The sequence below is a fragment of the Panicum virgatum genome, chromosome 7K (genome assembly GCF_016808335.1).
Source record: "Panicum virgatum strain AP13 chromosome 7K, P.virgatum_v5, whole genome shotgun sequence".
Taxonomy (NCBI): domain Eukaryota; kingdom Viridiplantae; phylum Streptophyta; class Magnoliopsida; order Poales; family Poaceae; genus Panicum; species Panicum virgatum.
The window spans coordinates 48,920,265-48,943,840 of NC_053142.1; the positions used below are offsets into that span (position 1 = coordinate 48,920,265).

General features: G+C 46.1%; 2 protein-coding genes and 1 pseudogene across 3 annotated transcripts; 2 read left to right on the forward strand and 1 right to left on the reverse strand.

Moving 5' to 3' along the window:
* Positions 1–1,744: 1,744 nt before the first annotated feature.
* On the forward strand, positions 1,745–5,012 carry LOC120640359 (annotated as a pseudogene).
* Positions 5,013–12,007: 6,995 nt separating this feature from the next.
* Positions 12,008–15,049, forward strand: LOC120640360 (BTB/POZ domain-containing protein At5g03250-like). Its single transcript, XM_039916193.1, has 4 exons — positions 12,008–12,078; positions 12,744–12,819; positions 13,066–14,301; positions 14,375–15,049. The coding sequence occupies exons 1-4, from the start codon at positions 12,008–12,010 to the stop codon at positions 14,924–14,926; spliced, it is 1,935 nt and encodes a 644-aa protein (XP_039772127.1). The 3' UTR covers positions 14,927–15,049.
* A 135-nt stretch (positions 15,050–15,184) lies between these two features.
* On the reverse strand, positions 15,185–22,089 carry LOC120641917 (DNA ligase 1-like). Of its 2 annotated transcripts, none has more exons than XM_039918232.1 (12): positions 21,819–22,089; positions 21,673–21,736; positions 19,905–20,588; positions 19,091–19,177; positions 18,768–18,923; positions 18,450–18,527; positions 17,928–18,020; positions 17,717–17,836; positions 16,752–16,829; positions 16,453–16,632; positions 16,054–16,155; positions 15,185–15,756 (listed from the first exon to the last, which is right to left on the reverse strand). In XM_039918232.1, exons 1-12 carry the CDS (start codon positions 21,827–21,829, stop codon positions 15,520–15,522), a joined length of 1,890 nt encoding a protein of 629 aa, XP_039774166.1. In that variant the 5' UTR covers positions 21,830–22,089; the 3' UTR covers positions 15,185–15,519. The 2 variants fall into 2 exon arrangements, with proteins under 2 accessions (XP_039774166.1, XP_039774165.1); XM_039918231.1 differs by having other exon boundaries at positions 21,640–21,736; positions 21,819–22,066.
* Positions 22,090–23,576: the final 1,487 nt, after the last annotated feature.

Below are 23,576 nucleotides of genomic sequence, written 5' to 3' on the forward strand. Positions count from 1 at the left end.
CCCCATGCATAGATTCGATCAGCACTGGGATGGCACGGTTGCGTGCGGACTTGCTTTCGGTGAGACGCGGCGGTGCACCGAAGGTATGTGGTGCTGCCAGATGCGCGGATCAAATACCACTTCATGCAGCATGAAGGGCATATTTGTCGTTGTCATTTTGGTCCGGGGACTGATCTGTCTGGCGGCACCATGATCATCCTACCGCTGTGGCGCTGTCGGTGTATGGCAAGGAATTTCGTCTTTCTTGGACAATCTAAGACGTTCCATGGACGAGGTCGGTGCTGAGGTCGGACGAATGCTAATTCCGTTATGCGCACACGTTTGGTGTAGGATCACAAGGTTCGTCCATGGAACGTCTTAGCTTTCCGACGTAGGCATGCGGAAAGTGGGTAAGAGGATAACAAGGTTCATGAACCTCGTCCATGGAACATCTTAGCTTTTCCATTTCCATTCCGTTAAAGCCACTACGTTGAGATTCGATCTAGCGTCATTAGGTGCTGGTACCAGAGTTCATCATGTACGCCTCGGCAGTGGCGGAGCCAGGAATCACGGCAGGAGCGGCTGCTTCCCCTTCTTCCTCCTCTAGCCCCTCCCCTCCTTCTTCTTCCTTCTCAAATTTGTAGGAGGGGCTTAGGGGGGGGCTTCATGTAGATTACAGCGGTAGGGGGGGCTTGAGCCCCTCCCGCCCCACCGCTGCCTCCGCCGCTGCGCCTCGGTTGACCGATGGGTACATTGACCGCAGGGTCTTCGACGTGGACGCACCGGTGCCCATTGTCTTTTGCGTTGCCCATTTTCTATTGCGTGCTTCTACGTGTCAGGCGACGTGACTCGGTGGCGCGCCGTCGGGATGACGATCCTTTGGGTCTCCATTTTGCGCATTGTCCTTGTGGCTGGGCTTGGAGGCTTTGTCATCTTGAAATAGTAGCTAGTTGCAGTCTTGCAGACCCTGTCGTATTTCACATACTCTCGTTACTGTATACAAATTCAGGTTCTTGTGTGAGCGTCAGGTTTGATGCGCTTCCATTGTTACCCTGGAATCTGTGTGAGGTTTAGGTTATTATGCTGTATACAGCGGCACATGCTGTTAGCGAAAAATAAAAGTTTTCTGGACTGTCATGCTGCTATGGTTTGTCATCTCTCTCTCTGAAAGCAGGGCGAAAGCAGAGCAACAGGGTACTTTCTTAAGGAAAAAAATATCTCTTATGAAAAACTAAAAACTATAACAACTTAGGTAAAACTTGATCTCTTTGCATATGCGAGGAAATAGGTACAAAATCAAGATAACTACACCAAACCACTCAGAGAAATATAACTACACAACTAGAGAAAACGCGCAAAGTCTCAACGTAGTAGCAGGCACACATCTGTCAGCTCAAGTTCATAAAAGTAGAGCAAACGAGTTGCTTACAAATGTAACAAATATTTTTACTATTTTATACCCCATATTAGCCTCCAAATAAAACCGGTAGATTATTCCACGATGTAACCCGTCTAAGGCTGGATGAAAAATTCGTTGCTCGCTAGTTCGCTCAGCTCGGCTCTTTAGTGGCTCGGCTTGGCTCTTTAGTGGCTTGGTTCGTCTCCGCTCGGCTTGTTGAGAAATATTACCAAGCCGAGCTAAGTATTTAGCTCGGTTCCTTAACCGGTAGATTATTTTTCTCTTTTGTGGTCCTGTAATAGCCGGTTAGTTCTCTGATTAGTGGTGGGGTGCGTGTGTTGTATCAAACTCCCACTTCTTAATGAAATGCCCGTGTTCCTCGTCCGTTTCTTGTCAAGCATGACCAAATCGATCGGCCGGCTCCTGCAGGATCTGCTGGAGCCTGACGCCGCGCACGCCGTGAGGAACCTGCTCGCCGGAGGACGTGGGCGGCGACCTGTCGGCGCTGTGCGTGTGGCCGGACCAGGTCAGGCACTGGTACAAGTACAGGTGGAGCGGCCCTCTCCACTTCATCGACACCCCTGACAAAGCCTGCACCTTCGACTACGCGAGTAATAAGTTCTTCCAATTTCCAAGCAGTTTGCACTTGAATGGCCGTCGTGTCTCTCCATTCTGTTGCGATGAAATGCAATGGTGATCGGTGAGCAGGGGACTGCCACGGTCCTGACGGCGCCAAGGACATGTGCGTCGCCGGCGCCATCGCTAACTTCACGTCCCAGCTGCTGCACTACAAGCACGGCAGCGCCGACCGCAAGTGTAAGCAGAGCAGGATGTGTAGTTGTGCAGTACCTCATACAATTGGTTCCGTATCTCTACGTGTTCCAACCACTTTCTGATTGCAACGCAGACAACTTGACCGAGGCCCTTCTGTTCCTGTCACACTTCATGGGAGATGTTCATCAGGTAATTAATCCTGCTACTTGTTCTTTCTTTCTTTCATGTAGCCCATCAAAAGTGGCTAATTTCCTGTGTGCTTGCAGCCGATGCATGTGGGGTTCACGAGCGACCAAGGCGGTAATTCCATAGACCTGCGGTGGTTCAGGCACAAATCCAACCTCCATCACGTACGTGACGAACGCCCAGCCCCGGCCCCCGAAATTATGGGCTCCTCCCGTATACAGATCAATACATATCCAAGCAATACGTATCGAGTGTCCAGCAAATGAAACATCGCAGTGCTAGGCGGGACGTCCGAGGCTCCGATTTTGCAGCGCGCGTCTCCTGGTCTCTTCTATTTTGTGATGATCCTGTCTGCAGACTGCGCTACCTTTTTCCGCCTTTCCAATCCGAGCGAGTCGTGAGAACCAAACAATAACCCAAGCCGCCGGCTCCCGCCGTGATTGACGGAGTCGTCGTCGGGCAGGGCTGCCAGGCCGCAGGCTCCTGGTTGACGGATATATGGCGGTTAGGCATGACAGAGCCAATCGCAGCACTGCATGCTAATATCTTGGTGCGGGGAATGGTTTCGCGGCTGAGGCGCTTTCTGGACTCGCCGCTGGCAAAGGCTGCATGGCCGCTCGGCACTCCAGCGCCGGCAGCAGCAAATGCAAGCAGAGGTATAACATTTCCCAATTTCCTTAAGCCCCTAATGCTCTGACCGCATGCCGTAGCGCTCCCCAATTAAGATCACAAGACGATAGTTGACTAGATAAGTTCATAATTTGATATTTCTCGGTTGATTTATGAATTTCCATTAAGCTATTGGTAATCCATCGATTGGACATTGTTGACTGTCGATAGATTGATGATAACAGGATCCGATAGTACTACCAATTTCTAGCATAATCATGTCATCTAGTTAATATTACACCAGGAAAAAGAATCTTCACAAAGTTGAGATTGTTGAAGCAACATTCGAGGTCTATAATGTCTCGGTCAAGAAAGATTTAATAGATTGCCAACATTATACATCCAGAATAAGTTATTGGTACTTTCATAAAACATTTCACATCTAAAAAGAAAAGTAATATGTAAATTGTTCAATATAAATAGTTTTATATGCATACCAATTGTTTCTAATAGAATATTATTATTATCATTACTATGCTATAAAAGGGTCTCAACTTTTAGTTCGCCCCGGGCCCCCGAAACCTCAGGACCGGCCCTACGAACGCCCACGATCCTTGCTTGCTTGCACACGATGGTATATTCCGATCTGCACCGGTGAAATCTTTGTTGAGCCTTGTTTAGTTCCTCTCATAAAGTTTTTAAAATGGAATCTTTTCACATTTGAAGTATTAAATATAAACTAATTATAAAACTAATTACAGAACTCGTCTGTAAACTTCGAGACCAATTTATTAAGATTAAGTAATCCGTCATTAGCATATGGTTACTGTAGACATTACTGTAGCAATTTAGTGTCTGCCCATGGTCTAATTAGGCTCATTAGATTCATCTCGTAATTTACAAGTAAACTATGCAATTAGTTTTTTTATTTCATCTAGATTTAATACTCCATGTATGTAAGATTCTCGTTCAATATGATAGATTTGGAATTTTGAATTTTGAAACTAAACAAGAGCTCGGTCGTTTTCAGGTGCGGGACAGGGAGATCATACAGACAGCTCTCGCTGAATTCTACAAGGACATGGGCACCTTCCGGAAGCAACTTGAGCACAACCTCACCACCAAGGTAAGTGCAGACGACCCAGTGCTCTGCTGACTTTCAAACCAAGAAAAAGAACTCTTTTTTTTTTCGAAAGACCAAGAGAAAAAAGAACTATATCTCAATGTGTTCTTCATTCAGGGTACCAGGTCCGATGACGTATCATCTTGGGGAGACTGTGAGGACCTTCTGTCGTGCCCAACCAAGCTAGTATTCTGAATCCTGAAATCTCACTCTGGAACTATACAAACTAACCAGAACAACCAAGTACGATTTTTTGGGCCCTTGCTTTGAAGTGCAATTGTAGTTTTACCCTCATTTTTTTTAACTCTATGATTTTACCCTTTATTTTTCATAAGTCATTGCGAATTTACCCTTAGTCAACAGTCAAAATAGGGGTAAATACGCAAAAATCAAGGGCAAAATCGCAATGACTTATGAAAAATAGAGAGTAAAGTCATACAGTTGATAAAATAAGGGTAAAACCGCAATTGCACATCAAAGCAGGGGCAAAAACACCAAAAAAAACCTTTTTTCACTTCTGGTACTGTTTGCATGTGCATAAGATCATCGTGCTTCCGATCCTGATGCAACAGGTACGCCATAGAGAGCATAAGCTTGGCGTGCAAGTGGGCCTACAGCGGCGTCCACGAAGGGGAAACCCTATCCGGTAAGTTCGTGCAAAGGATAACTCTGCGTATCTCTAAATCGAAATAGCTGCTAATGCTGATGAAACTGCGTAATGGCACCATGGCTTGCAGACGACTACTTCGATTCGAGGCTGCCCATCGTGTCGCAGCGGATCGCGCAGGGAGGAGTAAGGCTGGCCATGTTCCTCAACCAGATCTTCGGTCGCCACCATAACCGCGTTGTTCGTTCCATTGTTGACCCTTCTACGATGGCCCAAGAACACGACGTGGCGGCGCCATCCTGACCAACGCCGGCAGCTGCAATTTAGATAGAATTTGAAGCTGTAACGTCCCCGTGGCCGCCGGCGATCGCCGTCGACGTGAGTAACAGCACAAGCGAACTTGGGTAGGAGGACCAGGCGGCGGACCTGACCTCGAGCCTCTATTTCTCAGCGATAAAAACATTCATGTCTTTACAGTTTTCTCCCACCGGGATTTAATCCCCCCCACGACTCACTCACTGGCCACCTGGCCCCACACACAACTCTCTATGCCCTATTACGCTTCCTTGAAGGCGCCTTTCAGCCGGCCACGTGACCCTCGGTCGCGACATCTGCCCCCCCTGGAGAGCGAGCGTGTCCCCAAGCGAGTGCTTCTGGAAAACGTTGGCGCAGCACATAGTAGTCTTCCCAGGTAGCTGACGTAGCTGGAAGTTTCGTCCACTTGATGAGCACTTGAGGTACCGCGCGACCTCCTTTCTTGACCAGGCGACGATCGAGGACGGTTTCCGGCAGGACGTCCGAGCCGTCGAGACTGACCAACGGTGGAAGATCGGAGAACACCGGAGTATGGTCAGGAGTATAGGCCTTCAGCTGTGAAACATGAAAAGTAGGATGAATTAAGCTAGTAGGAGGTAGATCAAGGGTGTAAGCTGCCTGACCGATCTTCTGCAGAACCGTGAACGGGCCGTAGTACTTCATGGCCAGCTTAGGAAATGGACGATTCACCACGGATGATTGAGCATATGGTTGTAACTTGAGAAGAACCTTGTCACCCACTTGAAAGGAAACATCAGTGCGTGAGCGATCAGCCATGAGTTTCATGCGCTTCTGTGCTTTCTCCAGATGCTCTTTGAGGAGGACCGAATGTAATTTATGGTCAGCAAGAAAATCCGCAACCAACGGAGGAGCATCAGATGGGGTATCCACTGGAACACCCACGAATGGGTCATGACCATAGAGTGCCTTGAATGGAGAACAACCAAGAGAAGAATGGTGTGAGGAGTTATACCAAAACTCAGCTTGTGGTAGCCAGGAGTGCCATTTGCTTGGAGAGTCACCAACTGAACAGCGCAAATACATCTCAAGACACTGATTAACCCGCTCGGTTTGGCCATCCGTTTGAGGATGATAGGCCGTACTGAGTTGTAACTGGACCCCCAACAGCTTGAACAATTCCTTCCATACATGACTGGTGAACACTTTATCTCGATCCGAAACTATGGAGTGAGGGAGACCATGAAGTTTAACCACAGTGTCAAAGAGTAACCGAGCTACTGAGATTGCCGAGTAGGGATGTTTCAGTGGAACAAAATGTGAGTACTTAGTGAAACGGTCGACAACCACCAGAATAACATCATAACCATTGGACTTGGGTAGGCCTTCTATGAAGTCCAGTGAGATATCCTGCCATGCGCCTGCTGGAATGGGTAATGGTTGGAGAAGCCCCTGAGGATGAGTATGCAAATGCTTTGCTTGTTGGCAGATGTGGCACTGAGAAATAAACGCTGCCACATCTTGTTTGAGGCCTTTCCAACAAAAGAGTCTCTTAATTCTGTGATAAGTTGCATGCTGCCCAGAATGTCCCCCTACTGCACTTGAGTGGAAAGCAGCAATGATCTTGGTCTGAATAGCCGAATTGGCACCCACCCACAACCTGCCTTGATATCTGATCAGACCTTGATGTAAACTGTAGCCTTGGTCATTGGGAGTGTGCACTGCTAGTTGGCTTAACAATTCCTGAGCCTTAGAATCAGTAACATAAGAGTTGATAACCTCTTGCACCCATTGAGGTTGTACCTGAGATATTGCCTGGAGTGCCAGAAGGTGTCCCACTCTAGATAGAGCATCAGCAGCTTGATTGTCTTTGCCTTTCTTGTAGACCACCTTAAACTGAAGGCCCATAAGCCGAGTCATAGCCTTTCGCTGCATATCTGAATGAAGATTTTGCTCTGTGAGGTAAGCAAGACTCTTGTGGTCAGTCTTAATCACAAACTCGCCTTGTTGTAAATATTGCCTCCACCTTTCCACAGCCATAATGAGGGCTAAGAATTCCTTTTCATAAATTGACATGTGCTTGTGTGATTCTCCCAAAGCTTTACTCAAATATGCCACTGGTTGCCCATGTTGCATGAGCACAGCTCCAATACCAATGTCAGAAGCATCAGTCTCCACCTCAAATGGTTCCTGGAAATTAGGAAGAGCTAGGACTGGTGTAGTGACCATAGCCTCCTTTAATCTGTCAAAGGCTTGCTGAGCTTCTTCAGACCAATAGAAATTCTTATGCCTTAGCAATTGTGTTAATGGTTTAGCAATCAAACCATAATGCTTGACAAAACGTCTGTAGTATCCAGTGAGCCCCAAAAACCCCCTCAACTCTGTGACTGACTGGGGAACAGGCCAGTTGACCATGGCAGCTGTCTTAGCTGGATCAGTGGTGACCCCTCCTCCTGAAATAATGTGGCCCAAATAATCCAATTGTAACTGAGCAAAAGAACATTTACTAACTTTCAAGTACAACTGATGTTCCCTGAGTTTATCCAACACTTGTCTGATATGTGTGATATGGGTGTCCAAGGAAGGGCTATAGATCAGAATATCATCCAAAAATACCATGACTGATTTTCTGAGAAAAGGTGCTAAGACTTCATTCATCAGACACTGAAAAGTAGCAGGAGCATTGGTTAAACCAATTGCATGACTCTAAACTGGTAATGACCTTGATGTGTTTTAAATGCTGTCTTGTGCTCATCCTCTGGCTTCATCCTGACCTGATGGTACCCAGAGCACATGTCAAGCTTTGTAAAATACTTGCTGCCAGCTAATTCTTCCAGAATTTCTTCCATGAGAGGCATGGGAAACCTATTCTTAATTGTTAACTCATTTAGGCGCCTGTAATCTACACAAAAACGCCAGCTGCCATCCTTTTTCTGAATGAGGAGCACTGGAGAAGCAAAAGGACTGGAACTAGGGACCACTAAGCCAGCCTGAATCATGTCCCTGACCTGCCTTTCTATTTCATCCTTGTGATGAGGAGAATACCTATATGGTTTAGAATTGACAGGAACTGAATTTGGCAAGAGTGGAATAGTATGGTCATAAATCCTACTGGGAGGAAGATGGGTTGGTGGCTGAAACACATCAGCATATTGGCTAAGCAACTCCTCAATTTCCTGGGGTCTATCTAGTGTTGTAGTGTCTGACTGCTGCTGCAAGACTGCTAGGGCCCAAATATCATTTCCCTTCCACCATTTCACCAACTGATCTGCGGACAACTCTTGAATTGAAGTGGCCTTGTGAGTGATGCCCTTCAGACACACAGTCCTACCCTGATATATGAATTCCATGGTCTTGTCTGTCCAGTGACATGTCATGGGGCTCAGAGGTTTCAACCAGTCATAACCCAATATGGCGTCAAAAGCAGTAATATTTAACACTCTCATATCAGCCTGCAATGTATGACCATTGCACCACCAAGACAGCTTGGGAACCCATTTATCAGACATTAGAATCTGGCCATTGGCTAGTTTAACTTGTTTAGGAGTAGTAGAAATGGGTTGAATGCCCACTTTTTCCAAAAATGCAGCACTAACAAAACTGTGAGAACTGCCTGTATCAATCAAAGTGAGCATGACCTTGTTCTGCACTAGAGCTCTGATGTGCATGGCATCACCATGGGAAGTACCAGCTAAGGCATTGAGGGAGAGTTGACAAAATTCTGAGGCTAAAGAATCTTCTAGCTCTATCTGGGCTACTACTTCTTCAGACAGTGGCATATCCAATGAATTAGCAACTAGGGCATTTACCTGAGCCTTGGGACGCTGAGCACAGATGGCTGCATGATTAGGATCATACTTCTCACCACAATAATAACATAGGTTGTTGGCCTTACGGTAGTTCAATGTTTGCCGTTCTTTCCACATAGAAGTCTGAGGAGTAACAGATTTACCATCTCCCTTGAACCCACTGGACTGAAATTTCTGTGGACTAGCATTCTTGTTCCATTTGTTCTTTCCTCTTTCCTGCACCTGTTCCTGAATCTTAGCCAAGAGAATAGCCTGGTCAACATCTCTGGGCACTTGAGTTCGTACTCCGGCACTAATATCCAGCTTCAGCCCCTTGACGAACTGAGACACAAAGAAGGTGTCATCATAACCATCATGATGCATACATAGCTCAAACTGAAGATTCTCAAATGCTGCTGCGTATTCGGCCACAGTATCTGTCTGTTTGAGTTCCAAAAGTTCACTCATGGCATCCCTGTAATCATTGGCGCCAAACTTCTGTTCCACTGCAGCAATGAAACTGTTCCAATCACCTAACCCATGTTGCCGTTTGTATACCTGCAACCACTTAGCTGCCTTGCCATCCATATTCAGAGATGCTGCCATTGGCCAAAATGCCTCATCGATGTTACAGAGCTCAAAGTAGTCTAAACACTTTGACTTCCAAATGCGGGGATTAGAACCATCAAAAGTAGGACAAGACATCTTAGGGGTAACATGTCGATGACCAGAAAAATCAAAAGGCTCACGCCTAACTCGATGGCCCTGAGGAAGAGGACGAACCGGAATACCAGAAGCAGCAGCGCGAAACGGATGGGGTCCTCGATCCAGAGAACTGTGGGAACGTGTAGGGCTTGGTGGAGGATCTGCGGGCTCTTGAGGTTGTGGGCGATTCAGGGTGATCCGTGCGACAGCTTCACCGGTCAGCTCGATCTGCTTGGCGAGGATCTGCTGGTCCTTCAGCATCTGCTCCATCACTTGGTTGCCCAAATTCATCTGCGACTCCAGCCGCTCTTGATTGATCCCAATTGACGCCACTCGAGCAAAGAGCAAGTCGAAATTCTCATTCACTTGGGTCCAACGCTCATCCTCCTGCTGAAAGCGGTCGTCCATCTTGGAGAGGACGAACTGAGTCTGCACGGAAGGCTTGGGGGGCGCCGTGGTGACTGCACCTCAAACCCGGAGATACTGCTCGATTCGATGCAACCCCACCCTCCGGGGCTCGAGCAGCGTCGATCCAAGCCGAAGGAGTACCGCAACCGCACACGAAACCCACGAACAACGACGAAATGTTCGCCGCCGCGCCGAACTGCAGACACAGAACACCGATCCCGATCTAATCCTAAGCGGCGCGAGAGAGGAGTGGTCGACGGCGCTAGGCAGCTAACCGTCGATTTGCGGTGGCCGCCGCCGACTGGGAGTCGGTAGGCGGGGCAAGGACGCCGGAATCGGAGCGATTCGCGGCGGAGCTGGTCGACGACGTCGGTGTGACGGTACTGACCAAATCGGGATCGAACCGGGGAGGAACGGAGCGCGCCGAGGAGCCTGAATCTGATACCACTTGTAACGTCCCCGTGGCCGCCGGCGATCGCCGTCGACGTGAGTAACAGCACAAGCGAACTTGGGTAGGAGGACCAGGCGGCGGACCTGACCTCGAGCCTCTATTTCTCAGCGATAAAAACATTCATGTCTTTACAGTTTTCTCCCACCGGGATTTAATCCCCCCCACGACTCACTCACTGGCCACCTGGCCCCACACACAACTCTCTATGCCCTATTACGCTTCCTTGAAGGCGCCTTTCAGCCGGCCACGTGACCCTCGGTCGCGACAGAAGCCACACGCCCATACCTTGCAATCTGATTGCCCTCCTGCATATATATAATCCATGCTAATAATCCCCGTGTTACGTGATGTGCAGTGCATTTGATTTGTGAATTGTGATAGACTAGCAGCTTGTGCAGAGATGATTGATCTTCCCTACTACCTCCGTTCTAGAATATAGCTGTTTTTATGTTTTCTTTGAGTCAAATGGTCCCAGATGAAAATGTTTTGACTTTGACCAAATCAATATTTTGGAACGGAGATAGTATATGAACACGGCTATGGACGACGGTGTATACTTTGATTTTTTTTCTTCTTTCGAGATGGTGTAGTGTTGTAGAACAGAGTACAGACGAGGTAGGAGTAGGGGTGGTAATGAACCATGATTCTAGTGGTTTTTTCACAATCTAACATGACCCTTAAATTTTTTAGCTCAAAATTGTATAAGATTAGGATCCGATCCTTAAATTTTCTAAACCAAAATCTAAAGCCCTTTTATCACCCCTGGGTAGGAGGATGGAGACGAAAGAACGCATGTACTAGGCACCAACTGTTGGATCGGCCACTGATCACGGCGCGGTTTGCGGTCAGGCTAACCTAATCAAGGCCAGCGCATCGAGCTCTCGGGTAGTCGGATCGATCTGCCGTGTTCCATCGCCTTCCATGTTCCAAATTCGGCTGGCACGAACAACTAGCTGATCTACCACACTCAAGCATCGGTGAGAAGCAGCTCAAGGAGTGAGATCAGTGAGAAAGAGAAAAGCCCAGATGCGCTTTGACTAGGCAGGGATGGCTGGTGTGGTGGGTCCACGTTGGATGATGAGTGAGCAATAAATTTTTTTAGAATATTTTTTTAGAAACTGTTGGCGTGGTGGGTTTTTTTCCTCTCCCAATAGTTTTTACTTTTTAGTATGTCCCAAAACTAGTTTTCTAGTCTTTATTTTTTATGCACTTTTAGAGATGCTCGTAAGCAGAAGCGTTGTCATCTATCTGAGTCGGCTTCTGCTGCGCGACCCGACCTGAACGGTCACGACGCGCGCGGTGCGTGACGACCGACGCACGAGCGAGCGCCCGGGTCACGTGGCGGCAGCCGGCCAGCTAGCCGCGGCGCGCGGCCACCGACAGGCCAGGCGATCGCCGGGCGCCGGCCGGCCGGCCGGCTGAGAGACCAGAGGCTAGGTACTCCGTGGTACTCTCACAAATTAAACTTCTCACGAATTTCTCTCGGGTGCCCGCGCATTGCGCGCGGACGTGGGGCCGTCGCCGATCCGGCAGCCGGCGCCGGTGCGGATGCTTGCGGATCGGTGCATGCCGCTCGCCGTTGCTGCTGCCAATAATCTCCGCCGCAGCGCCGCCGCCCTCAATCTCAATTTGATCGATCGTCGCCTTTCCCGGATCGTCCGCAGGAGGAGCGAGCGGCGAGCGGAAGAGAACGGGTGGTTGGTTGATGGCGGCGGCGACCAAGGTGATCGGCTCCAAACCATCGGAATGCTTCCAGTTCCAAGACCCTAATACCTGGTACTTTTCTGCCCTTCTGTCTCCCTCGCGTTCATTGTTTCTTCCTATGATGCGCTCGTATTCCTGGTTCGAGATGGATGTACAGTACAGCTGCAAGCAGACCAGTCGGCTGATTCGTTCCCGTGTTTTCTCGTGGTATATGCAGTGATGTCATCAGTGTCTTCGATCTTAATTAGTACATGTGTAAGGCATGGGCTGCACTAATCTGGCGAAATCTCTGTTCAAGATTGAAGATCCTGCTGAATTTAGTAAAATAATTGACTCGTCCAAGCCTCCACATAATAATTGAGAGTCATGTAGTAACAGCATAACAGGTCCAGCACTCTAGCATTTGTGCCTTTTCTGGTCAGATTCAAGTGAGATCCTTGCCTTTTAGAAACTCTGAGTGACGCCTATGACAGCATGGAATGAATGGACAGATGAACACTGCAGAATCTTTGATACTTTCTCCACACTTTTTTTTCTCGAATACGTAAGAGGGCTGCGTATCATTATATTAAGAAGAGAATGATTTGAAAGAGTACAGCAACGTTCGGACGTCTAAACACGCCGGCGGGATTTGACAATAGAAATCTTGCAGGATTTCTTGCTGTTGCTGATACTTTTTCTGAACTTTGACACCAGAAATCTTGCTGTTGCTGATAACCACAATGGCTTTCTTGCAGGATTTGCAATACTGAGCTTGAAGTTGAAAGTGATGTGGTAGTTGAAGTAGGAAAGATATCTTTCCATCTCCACAAGGTACATGTGCATGTACATTTTCCCCATCTCGTTCTTTTCTAGCACATCATGCCAATCATTTTTTCAGTGTTGTAATTAGCTTTCTCAAATATGGCGAAACCTTGCTGCATTGTGCTCCATGGCCTGAATTGCAGATTTGCAGATAATATCACATTAAAATGTCAGATAACTTGGAAACTTTCAGTACGCGCATTTTCTGCACACTGACAACGTTTAAACAGTGTCTGTACTTTTTGTCTTGTTCAGTCTCCATTGATAAACCGTAGCGGCACGCTGCAAAAGCTGATAAACGAGGCCACCAGCGATGACGACGCCGGCAAACCGTGCACGGTCCGGCTGGACGACGTCCCCGGCGGCCCTGAGGCCTTCCGGCTGGCTGCCATGTTCTGCTACGACGTCAGGATGGAGCTGAACGCGGGGAACGTCGTGCCGCTGCGATGCGCAGCCGAGCACCTAGCCATGACCGAGGACTACAGCGAGGGGAACCTCGTGGAGCAGGCCGAGGCCTTCCTCTCCCAAGTGCTGGGCACCTGGAACGACGCCGTGCGCGCGCTGCACGCGTGCGACGCCGTGCTCCCCGACGCCGAGGACCTCCTCATCGTGCCGCGGTGCATCGACTCGCTGGCGAGCAAGGCCTGCGCCGACCCGACCCTCTTCGGGTGGCCCATGCTGGAGTACTACACGGCGAAGAGCCTCGAGGAGACGGTGGTCTGGAACGGCATCAGCGCCGCCGGGAAGCCGCGGCCCCTGGGCGCGGACTGGTGGTACAAGCAGGCGTCGTCGTTGAGGCTGCCGGTGTATAAGAGGCTCATCGCGGCGGTGCGGTCAAAGGGCATGAGCCCCGAGAACGTCGCCGGCTCGCTGATGCACTACGCGAGGCGCCACCTCTCCGGGCTCAAGCGGCGGGGAGATAACAGCGACGGCAGCAGCTGCAGCGGCGCGCCGGCGACGACGACGGCCGTGCTCTCGGACGGTGACCAGAGGGCCCTCCTCGAGGAGGTCGTCGCGCTGCTCCCGGCCGAGAAGGGCGTCGCCCCGACGCGGTTCCTGCTCGGCTTGCTCCGCACAGCCACGGTCCTGCACGCCAGCGCGGCGTGCCGGGACGCTCTGGAGAGGAGGGCCGGCAACCAGCTGGAGGAGGCCATGTTGGAGGACCTGCTGATACCCAACACCGTCTACTCCGCGGAGACGCTCTACGACGTGGACAGCGCGCAGCGGATGCTGGAGCAGTTCATGATGACGAGCGCGTCGGCGTTCGCCGCGTCGCCGGAGATCATGGACGAGGGGCAGCTGGTGGACGCCCCCTCGGCCGAGCTCATGCCGGTCAGCACGGTGGCCAAGCTCGTCGACGGGTACCTCGCGGAGGTCGGCACGGACGCCAACCTCAAGCTCTCCAAGTTCCAGACCATCGCCGCGCTCGTCCCGGACTACGCCCGGGCAGTCGACGACGGCCTCTACCGCGCCATCGACATCTATCTCAAGGTAAAGCGGCAGCTCATCATCACCTTTCTTGAATCGATTGAGGCATTGAGCCATGCCCGTGGCGCGCGTGCAGGCGCACCCGTGGCTGACGAACTCGGAGCGGGAGCAGCTGTGCCGGCTGATGAACTGCCAGAAGCTGTCGCTGGAGGCGTGCACGCACGCGGCGCAGAACGAGCGGCTGCCGCTGCGCGTCGTGGTGCAGGTGCTCTTCTTCGAGCAGCTCCGGCTGCGCACGACGGTGGCCGGGTGGTTCTTCGTGTCGGACAACGCCGACCAGGGCTCCAGCTCCGACAACTGCGTGCTGCCACGGAAGACCCACGACGATGTGGACTTGGCTGCAGGGTCGGAGACGACGGACGAGGGCGGCTTCGCGGCGGCCCAGTCTGGCGAGCTGTCGCCGGCGATGAGCGTGGAGGAGGTCCGACAGAGGGTGTCGGAGCTGGAAGAGGAGTGCTCGAGCGTGCGGCAGGAGATCCACAAGCTCGGGAAGCCCAAGAGCGCCCTGAGCCGGCTGTTCGGGAAGCTCGGGCTCGGCGGGAGGTCGTCGTCGCGGGAGCGGGAGCGGGAGGAGCCGTTGCCGCTGCCGGGCTCCAGCGACAAGAGGCGCATGTCCTTTGGATGTTAACGTGGGAATTGGGAAGGTTTAGGCGCGAGTTGTTCGATGATTTATCTTCAAATGTAGGTAGAAAGTGCATTTGATTAATTCTATTTAACTCCTTTTGCAGAACAGGTGACTTTTAGAACGGGCATGTATCTTCTTTTTAGGGAACTCTGAACATTCTTAAGATTTCCCATACTGCTTCGACCTGCTACAGTCCTACTCATATCTAATCCGTCCACTAGATGACTACACACCGTGTAGACGGCTACATGAATACATGACTAACAGCAAAGAATCATTTGGCATACGTAAACTCAATCAGTTGATAACACTATAGCCTGTAAAAGGATTACATTCTGCAATTGCACCCAAAAGGCACTGCTTTAAGTGGCGACTGCAATGTCAGAACAGCAAGTAGCTACAGGGCAAAACTTATTAGCTCTGTTTACACGAGGAAAGTTAAGCAGGGCCCGCTGGAGACCGAGTGGCTCCCTATAGTATCTGATTTTCTCATTCACCACCCACCCATGTGCCGCATGGTCTGGGAAAAATATGCGGTTGCACAGAATACTGAAACCAGCAATATCCCCGTTGAACAAAAAGGGAAAATCCGACGGTCAAAATAAAGAGAATGTGGTCGAAGAAGCACAAGCATGAAGGAGAGCAAGTGTCTGCTCGGCGATTGCACGTTTCCTCGCCTGTTTAACCCACTCGGTAGCTATTTCCGCTGCTTCACTTCCATGTAACCCTCCTTCCAAGGCCTCGGCTGCTGTACTCAAGTCTCCATCTACGATCAAGCTTTCCACTCTGTTTATAAGGGACTCGATGCCATCTCCAGAATTATCCTCTTTAATCTGGAAACCAATAGAATGATCAGAAACTCAGCTAGAAATAGGATAGCACACCACCTCAGATATACTAATTAAGACTACAAGAGGCTCCCAGGGGGCAGCACAAATGGTGAAGCAACACAGTGCCTGCCCTAAAGTTAAACTGAGGTGTGCTATTGATTTCAGTGCTATCAGATCACTAGAATTCTTGACCACAAGTCAAAAATGCAATAGCAGACAAAATATTGCCAAACATCAATGCAGAAGTCATAAGTGCCCAATTACTTAGCTAGTTAGACAAAATACTGCGATAGGATTCACCTTGATGGAAGAAGCAACACGAGCAAGAGCATGTGTCAGGATTCCGCCACCTCCTGCTGGTATAAGGCTGAAATGTCTGATAGTTTCCTTCAAGGAGTTAAACTGCACATGAAAAAGTACAGTCATTTAGGCATTTAACTTGGGTGGCCAAACGATGGTTCTCAACAAGCATTCATGACATATTTTTGTGGTTCACAATCTTTGGATTATGAGTGCAAAAACTAGTCAGGGTTCACAAAACCAGAATCCAGGCTGTTGAGTACTGTGAGGTTAGTATTCCAAACTCCATAGTCCATTCAGAACAATAAGGCATGCGGCTATCATACATAAAACATCTCAATAAACAGTAGCTTGTTACATATTCAGTAAGGGTATGGACAGATGCATTCATGAAAATACCTTTTGTTTCAACTCCATCCGTGTATCTGACCCATAATCTAAAACATCTTCTGGAAGAGATGAAAGAGCCAATTCTAACAGTGAATCTTTGTCGATGCCTTCGACAGATTTACGCAATAGTTCCACCTCTGACCTGATTGGTGATCCACTGGATAAAGCATGTTCCAAAGCAAGAGTGCCCTGCAAGATAATAGCAAATTATGTCAGCATGAAATCTTAAAAAAGAAGATAAGATGACAATTATGCTTCAATAGTTAGAACTTGGAGGCAAGCACATAAGGAGTTACAAGGAAACTTACTAGAGCAAGCTTATGAACTGAATGACTCTGCCGAGCTTCTTCAGATCGTGCATAAAATGCCATACACAGCGCATCAATCTGAAACGGAAGCAAAAAAAAAACAAGGTTAGAGTAGAACCAAATACAAGCAAGCTGAAATTATGGATAACTTGTTTTTCTAGCAATTGAAGATATATACTGGCACAAAGGGCGCAGATAACTAAATTTTCTGCCTAGAATAATCATGTGCTGGGTAGAACATTGGAAGGTATTTGAGAGGTAGACTTTAAACAAATTGTTAGAACTGGAATAATCATGTGCTGGGTAGAACATTGGAAGGTATTTGAGCGGTAGACTTTAAACAAAATGTTAGAAAGCTGTATAGCAGTTAAAGATTTATACTGGCACAAAGAGACTATATAGTTAATTTGCTGCCTGGAACAATCTTGTATTGGATATAACATTGGGAAGGCACTTGAGTGGTAGACTCTTTTACAAAAAAAAAAAAAAGTGAGAAAGCTGTGCTGTCAAGAACATAGTCCACAACATATGTTATGACATCTAGAAAGAGTCAAAGATGCTTGACCTATAGAAGTACAAATGCGGCCTACTGAGTAACCGAAATAATTTTTTTTTACACGTCCAGTCATGTGCTGCTTCAACATCTTAATAGGAATCAGAGTTGGGATGGAAATATGAAACAAAGCGAGGACAGAATTTGCTACATACTGACAGGGAAATAATGCGATCTATTTCAAAATACTAAAATAGTCCACAATGTTCTAAATCGGGCCTACTACAACCACATGTGCATGCAACAAAGCATTTAAGTTAGCCAGGCCTCTGCATTGCATACCAACAGTGCAAAGCCAAATTTAAGAAAACAATGCCCCTAAGCCAAGCAAGACTATTAAACTGGGTGACATCATGTCCAATGGCTCTTTATAACACTGCAGACCCTAAAGAATATTGCATAAACTTCTTACATTGAGGTTTGCTTCAGCAATCTGTTCAATCTGGGTTGCTTTCTCTTTTGCAATAGCTGCAGCCAGTTCAGCTTTTGCCAACTCTTGAGCCTTTTCAATTTGTTGCTTTGTTTCTTCATCCTGTTAAATCAGCAAAACTGAGGTCAATTAGTTAATGAATTAGCATAAATAGATTAGAGAATCAATAGTAGGCAGAACAAATCTGACACACCTTCCTCTGCAGCTCATCCCTCAATTTTTGTTCAGCTTTTTCTTGAAGTTCCCTTACTGCAGCAGCATTCTTCAGTTTCTCTTTCTTCAATTCCTGAGAACATTGAGATAATTAAAAAACATGATAAAGATAAATAATTCATCGAAACTCAATGCAAACAAGGTCCACTGAGTAGCACTATAGCATATTATTGAATAAAGTGAAGAACACCAATGCATGATGCATTTTACAATTCTGCTTTAGACTTAAGAGTGCCTTTTTCAAAGAAAACTAGGAAAACACAACTTTAAAGTATTACTCCGTCCCTCCGGTGGTATCTAGAATTTAAACAAGTATCCAAACTGCTGCATGCTAACAAATTCTCTCATGATATGGTTATTTTAGTTAATTTAAGTATTTATGTTATGATAGTCAAAGCCTCGGTTTAAGGCAATGAAAAGCAGTAAATACCTACACTTTGGAATCTAAGAAACCCAATATGGACCAAATCATGTCATATGGACCAAATCTGCTGCTTCATACCTTATCAAGAATTGCTGCCTCTTCTGCATACATTAGTTCCCTGGCCCTAGTGTCCTTCAGCTCCTTTTCATATTTCTCCTGAGAAAATGCAAGGAATAGCATATAGAAAGTAGTACTATCAAATACGTTGTTATAGAAAATAAAGAAGTCTTAGTCTTCACCATTGTTTGCAAATTGCTTAAAATCCATGACAATTACAAAAGGAAATGGTGAAAATAATGTAAACCACAAAGATAAACTAATGTCAAACCTTGCATTTGCAGCAAAATAAAGACCATAAACAAGGAAAAACAGAAATTGTAAATTGTAAACGCACACCTTCAACTTTCTTTTCTCTTCCGAATACATGTAAGCATCTGCATCTGCCTGCTTCTTTTCAGCAGCATGAATAGCCTCTATGATATCAAGTACAACTTTACCATCTTCGGAAGTTTTTTCAGGAACAATTTCATCCCTTCTAGTTTCCTTAGCAGCCTGTTTTTTCATAGAAAAATAAAAGAAAAAAAGGATAATCAGATAAATAACGAGGAAGAGATGTTATTTAAGTGTCATCATCAAGTTATTTCCAGCCACTTCTTTGTCCATAGAAAGTCCTTCATCAAGATTGTTACAGTCTAAAGTGATAAGGACTTTGAACTTACTGCATCTTTTGGAACATAGTATTCATCTTGCAGCAAATATGTCTCAGAAAGAGAATTCTGTTCCGTCGAATCAGCTCCTGAGAGGTCCTATGAACAAGGATTGATTCAAAGGTCAGAGACAACATCATAAACCACTGCAGAAACAAGAAAACACGGACAAGTTTCTCAACATCTGTACATGGAAACTACTAGAAACCCCAAGCAACATCATCAATCTCTAGACAGACACATTGCGTGTGTATAGTTTGTAGGTCTAGCATACACATGGAGGCGTGCGTCTGTGTGAGATTGGGTTTGTGCACGCACTCAGATACTACTGCTGTACCTTAGAAGCCCAGGCTAAAAAAATGTTTACGACAATGTAAGGAAAGCTGAACTGTGGGATCTTCTCTGCAAAAAAAAAAGCCCCAGTAGTTCTCAAATTAACAGTCATACAAATCAAAACCATCTCACTACCAAAAGTTGTTCAAGAGTGCCAGCTGTCTGACCAAATTAAATAGTCAGAAACAAATATAGACGCAAATATGCAACACGCCAACAACGAACCATAGGACCAGCACCTTATGAAGGGCGTACCTAATATGTAAACCAAACTGCAAGAGAATTTCATTTGCAATTTTTAGAATTTCATAAGATAAACATGACTCTTAATCATATAGCTAGGTCTAGTATCTAGATATTATAATCCATGCTAAACTCATAGAATCTGTCCAAATGCCATTTTGGACTATCAAATAGAAGATTATATTCTCTATCCATTAACAAGTAAATATTATGATAAGAAGGCAAACAATGAGAGCAAAGGAACCTATACCTTGGTTGCATCTACATCTGTGGGGGAATCATTGAAAAGACTACCTATTGTTGTGTTTGACTGTACTGTAGGAATTGTGCTGTCTGTCTTATCAGTTTGCTGTTCATGTGGAACTTCACCTGTTTCCTTATCATCAAGTACAAGTGGCTTTATCTCAACAGCCAGAGAATCTTGTGATGGCACTTTAGTATCAGATCCATGCTCATCTGGAACTGGATGTGTCTCGTGGGCTAGGATCTCTGATTTCTCTTCTTCTGCAGGAACAAGCTGATCCCCATCAGTTGGTGTCTCTGATGCACCCACCTCTTTGTTTGGAAGGTCCTTTGGAGTATGAGCCTCATTATTGCTAGCTTGAACAGTCTTGTTGTTAGGTTCTGATATGATTTGTGTCTGGTCAACCATTTGTTCAGAAGGAACCTTCAGAGCTTCATAAACCTTTGCGACATCTGGATTCTTGAAGCTAAATGGTAATTTCTTGTCCATCGATGAAAGATCTATATAACCAAGTTGATGTGCACGTGCACCCATAGCTGCAGCACCAACCACAAGAGTTCCAAGCACAAGCTTTGAAACATTGCTTCCTGACTGAGAAGGTTCTTCTTGAGGAGCTGGGGCAGTGTTCTGTGTTGAACTCTTTTGAGATGCCTTTGTCGAGTTGCTTCTGGATCTAAGGCATGTTGGACTCTGGGACAATAAAAAGGTTATTTCTCATTTCCACTGAACATATACTGTATAAACGAGTTTATGAAAGTAGCAGTAAAAAACCTACAACAGGTTATAGTCAGTATCCTACATGGAAAATCAAACAAATCGCTGGACCTAACAAGTTAAGATAAAAAAAAATACTAATAGGAATTAACAAACAAACAACATGTTCACATGTGACATTACTCTAGTCTAGGTGAGATAGTATTCCATTGTACCACATAAGCTTAAGTATCCCATTTAAAATTGCTACATCCAGAGCTTTCTAAAACAAGAACCAACAGCATCATAACAATCAGACACACCAGAGAAGAGCTGCTACCTATGATAGCAAGATAGTTTTACACTAATTAAGAAAATAGAACATTTCACAGGTCTTTGAACAATCACAAGCTGCCATCCTTTATTAGACATAGCATCCACAACACCCAGTGCCAGTATGGACTATCTAAACTAAACATAACATGTAATCGTTATCACTTTCATAACCAACAAGTAAACATTCCTAAAATAGGCAAACAAGGTGATTATCCTAAGAAGATCCTAAGACACACGAACAAGGAGATTAGCACACACATCAGAGCATTCTGCTCCAAACAACCCTTGCATCATTATACCTAACACCCAACATGTAGCACCTAAACTAAACATAAATTGTAATTGATATTACTGTCATAAGAAAATAGTAAACATTACTATTAGCTTGACACCGTCCCATCATCCTAAATCCTAGAACATCCAACGACAGGTGACCAAGGACATCAACACACCATTCACACCTTTGTGTTCTAAATAATCCTTGCTTGGTTAATTCAATATCAAGAGGCAGAAACTCAGGTATCACCTTGGTTAATCCAATAATCCTTGCTTGCTTGTTTAATACAATTACCAGCCTAAACAGCATTTCCAAACTAATCAAGCCAGCAGAAATCTACTTAACTAATTCACCACTTGTAAATGACCTGATTGAGCTCCAACGGACAACCGATTTTCTAACACAACAGACAACTCTGAGAACAAACAGCCTGACCGAGTGAAGCCCAACGGGAACAGAACCGCGTACCTCGCCGGAGATCGGTCTGGGGATCCTCGCGAGAGACCGCAGCGAGCGCAGATCCCGCACGCACCTGCAACAGCGGATATAGTGGAGCATTAGGCATCGAATCCCTAATTTGGGGACGGGGTGAGCACCAGAGTCAGTGCCGGTACCGGCGCAGCATGGTTGGGGGATGTCAGTGGAGACCGCCGCCCCTTGTTCCTTTCGCCGCTGGGGTAAGGATGAGGAGGTGGAGGGGCGGTAGAGCGATGCGGCCCTGATCGTTCTGCAAGCCCGCCACCCCGAGCTGCGCGGCGGCAAGGGAGAGGCAGCTGCGGGAGGGGAGGAGAGGGGAGGGGAGGCGGAGAGCGGCGCGTCGCCGGGCAGCTTCCCGAATGAACGCTTGGAGAGGAAGTTGGGGATTGTTCAGGTTAAACAGGGGATAGTTTTTTTTTTTAGAGACGGAGGCACTAAATCGAAGCACTTGCTGTAAATGAATTTGAAAGAAAAATATCATAAAAAACAAATGAATATTCATGAACATGGTACGTCCATCTTTCCGATCACTTTTTTTCCCTTCTCGGTCGTCTACTCTTCTTTTTTTAAAAAAAAAAGAAATAAAAAAAGAATAAACTGCAATCTAATTTGCACCGATCATATTCACATTTTTTTCGGGGGAAAAAACACGTCCACAACTCAAAAATCTGGCTATGTTTTAGAAGTGAAAGTAAATGGAATGGTTGGATTCACTTGATTGATAGAGATTACTATTTATATACAAGATTAAGGGAGGTCGAAGGGACATGCCCCTTCGGTATGGCCCCTTCGTGAGTTGGTCCTTTCGTGGATTGGCCCTTTCGTGATGGCCCTTTCATGAAAGGTAACCGCTTACTGACTAATCTTATTAACTATTACAGAAATTGATAACTAATTTTAATTTCTTCATAACACTCTCATTTAATCAATTTGTCCTTCTTGTGGTCTTTTAATCAATTTGATCTTCTTGTGGTCTTGTAATCAATCGAATAACTCCTTGAAAACCCTATGGAAAAAATTAGGAGATGCAATATAATATATAACTCCTCCAAAAATCTTTTAGGAAAAATGTGAGGAGAATTTTTGGAAAATCCTATGGGAAAAACTAAAGTAATACCGGTATACTAGGCAAAAACTCCTTAAAACTCAGTGGGAAAAATAAGAAGAAATACCATAATATACAATTACCAATGTTAGTAGACCCCTGAGATAAATCCAAAATCTTAGTCTAATAACACATTGAGTCTATGGTCAATATGCTTCAAATATCATCTTCCAAAAACCCCGGTGGGGAAAACTAGATGATATAGCATATAACTTTATGTTGTCATTGCCTCATCAAAAACTTTATATGAGAAACCTCAAAAGGAAAAACTCGCATAAAGAAAAGAGTACAATGTATCATATGTCCCAATATCATCCACCAAAAACCCCTTCGGGAAAAATGGATGATATGACATAGTCTTGTGTTGATATTACCTCATTAAAAACTTTATATGAGAAACCCGAAGAGAAAACTCATACAAAGAAAAAAGTGCAATATGATATTTTCAACAAGTTATTAATCAGAGAGGCGAGAGACTCTCCCCCTGAAACTTACAAACCTTTCATACCAATGTATTCAACACATATAAAATGTGAAATATGGTAGACTATGTGAAAATCTCAACGAGATTATCACAATACTTAGTTTGCAAATGTTCATATGTCCATATGACCTATGGAACAGAAAATCTTAATGCAAAATATTGCATTAAGTATAACTTGTCTCCATCTAAACAACACAATATGCATTACCTTTATAGATAATGACCTTTGATTCAATAGAATCAATACCACATAACTTCAGTATGTGACATATCATTATGTCAAGTTATACACATTCATTGTAGTCT

Coding starts and splice junctions, on each gene's coding strand:
- LOC120641917 (XM_039918231.1), bottom strand. Junction 17,837..17,927: donor GGGATGAGCTGCAGAGGAAG/GTGTGTCAGATT, acceptor CTGATTTAACAG/GATGAAGAAACAAAGCAACA. Junction 15,757..16,053: donor GTGTTGCTTCTTCCATCAAG/GTGAATCCTATC, acceptor ATTGGTTTCCAG/ATTAAAGAGGATAATTCTGG.
- LOC120640360 (XM_039916193.1), top strand. CDS start 12,008: ATGGCGGCGGCGACCAAGGTGATCGGCTCCAAACCATCGGAATGCTTC. Junction 12,820..13,065: donor TATCTTTCCATCTCCACAAG/GTACATGTGCAT, acceptor TGTCTTGTTCAG/TCTCCATTGATAAACCGTAG. Junction 14,302..14,374: donor CCATCGACATCTATCTCAAG/GTAAAGCGGCAG, acceptor GCGCGCGTGCAG/GCGCACCCGTGGCTGACGAA.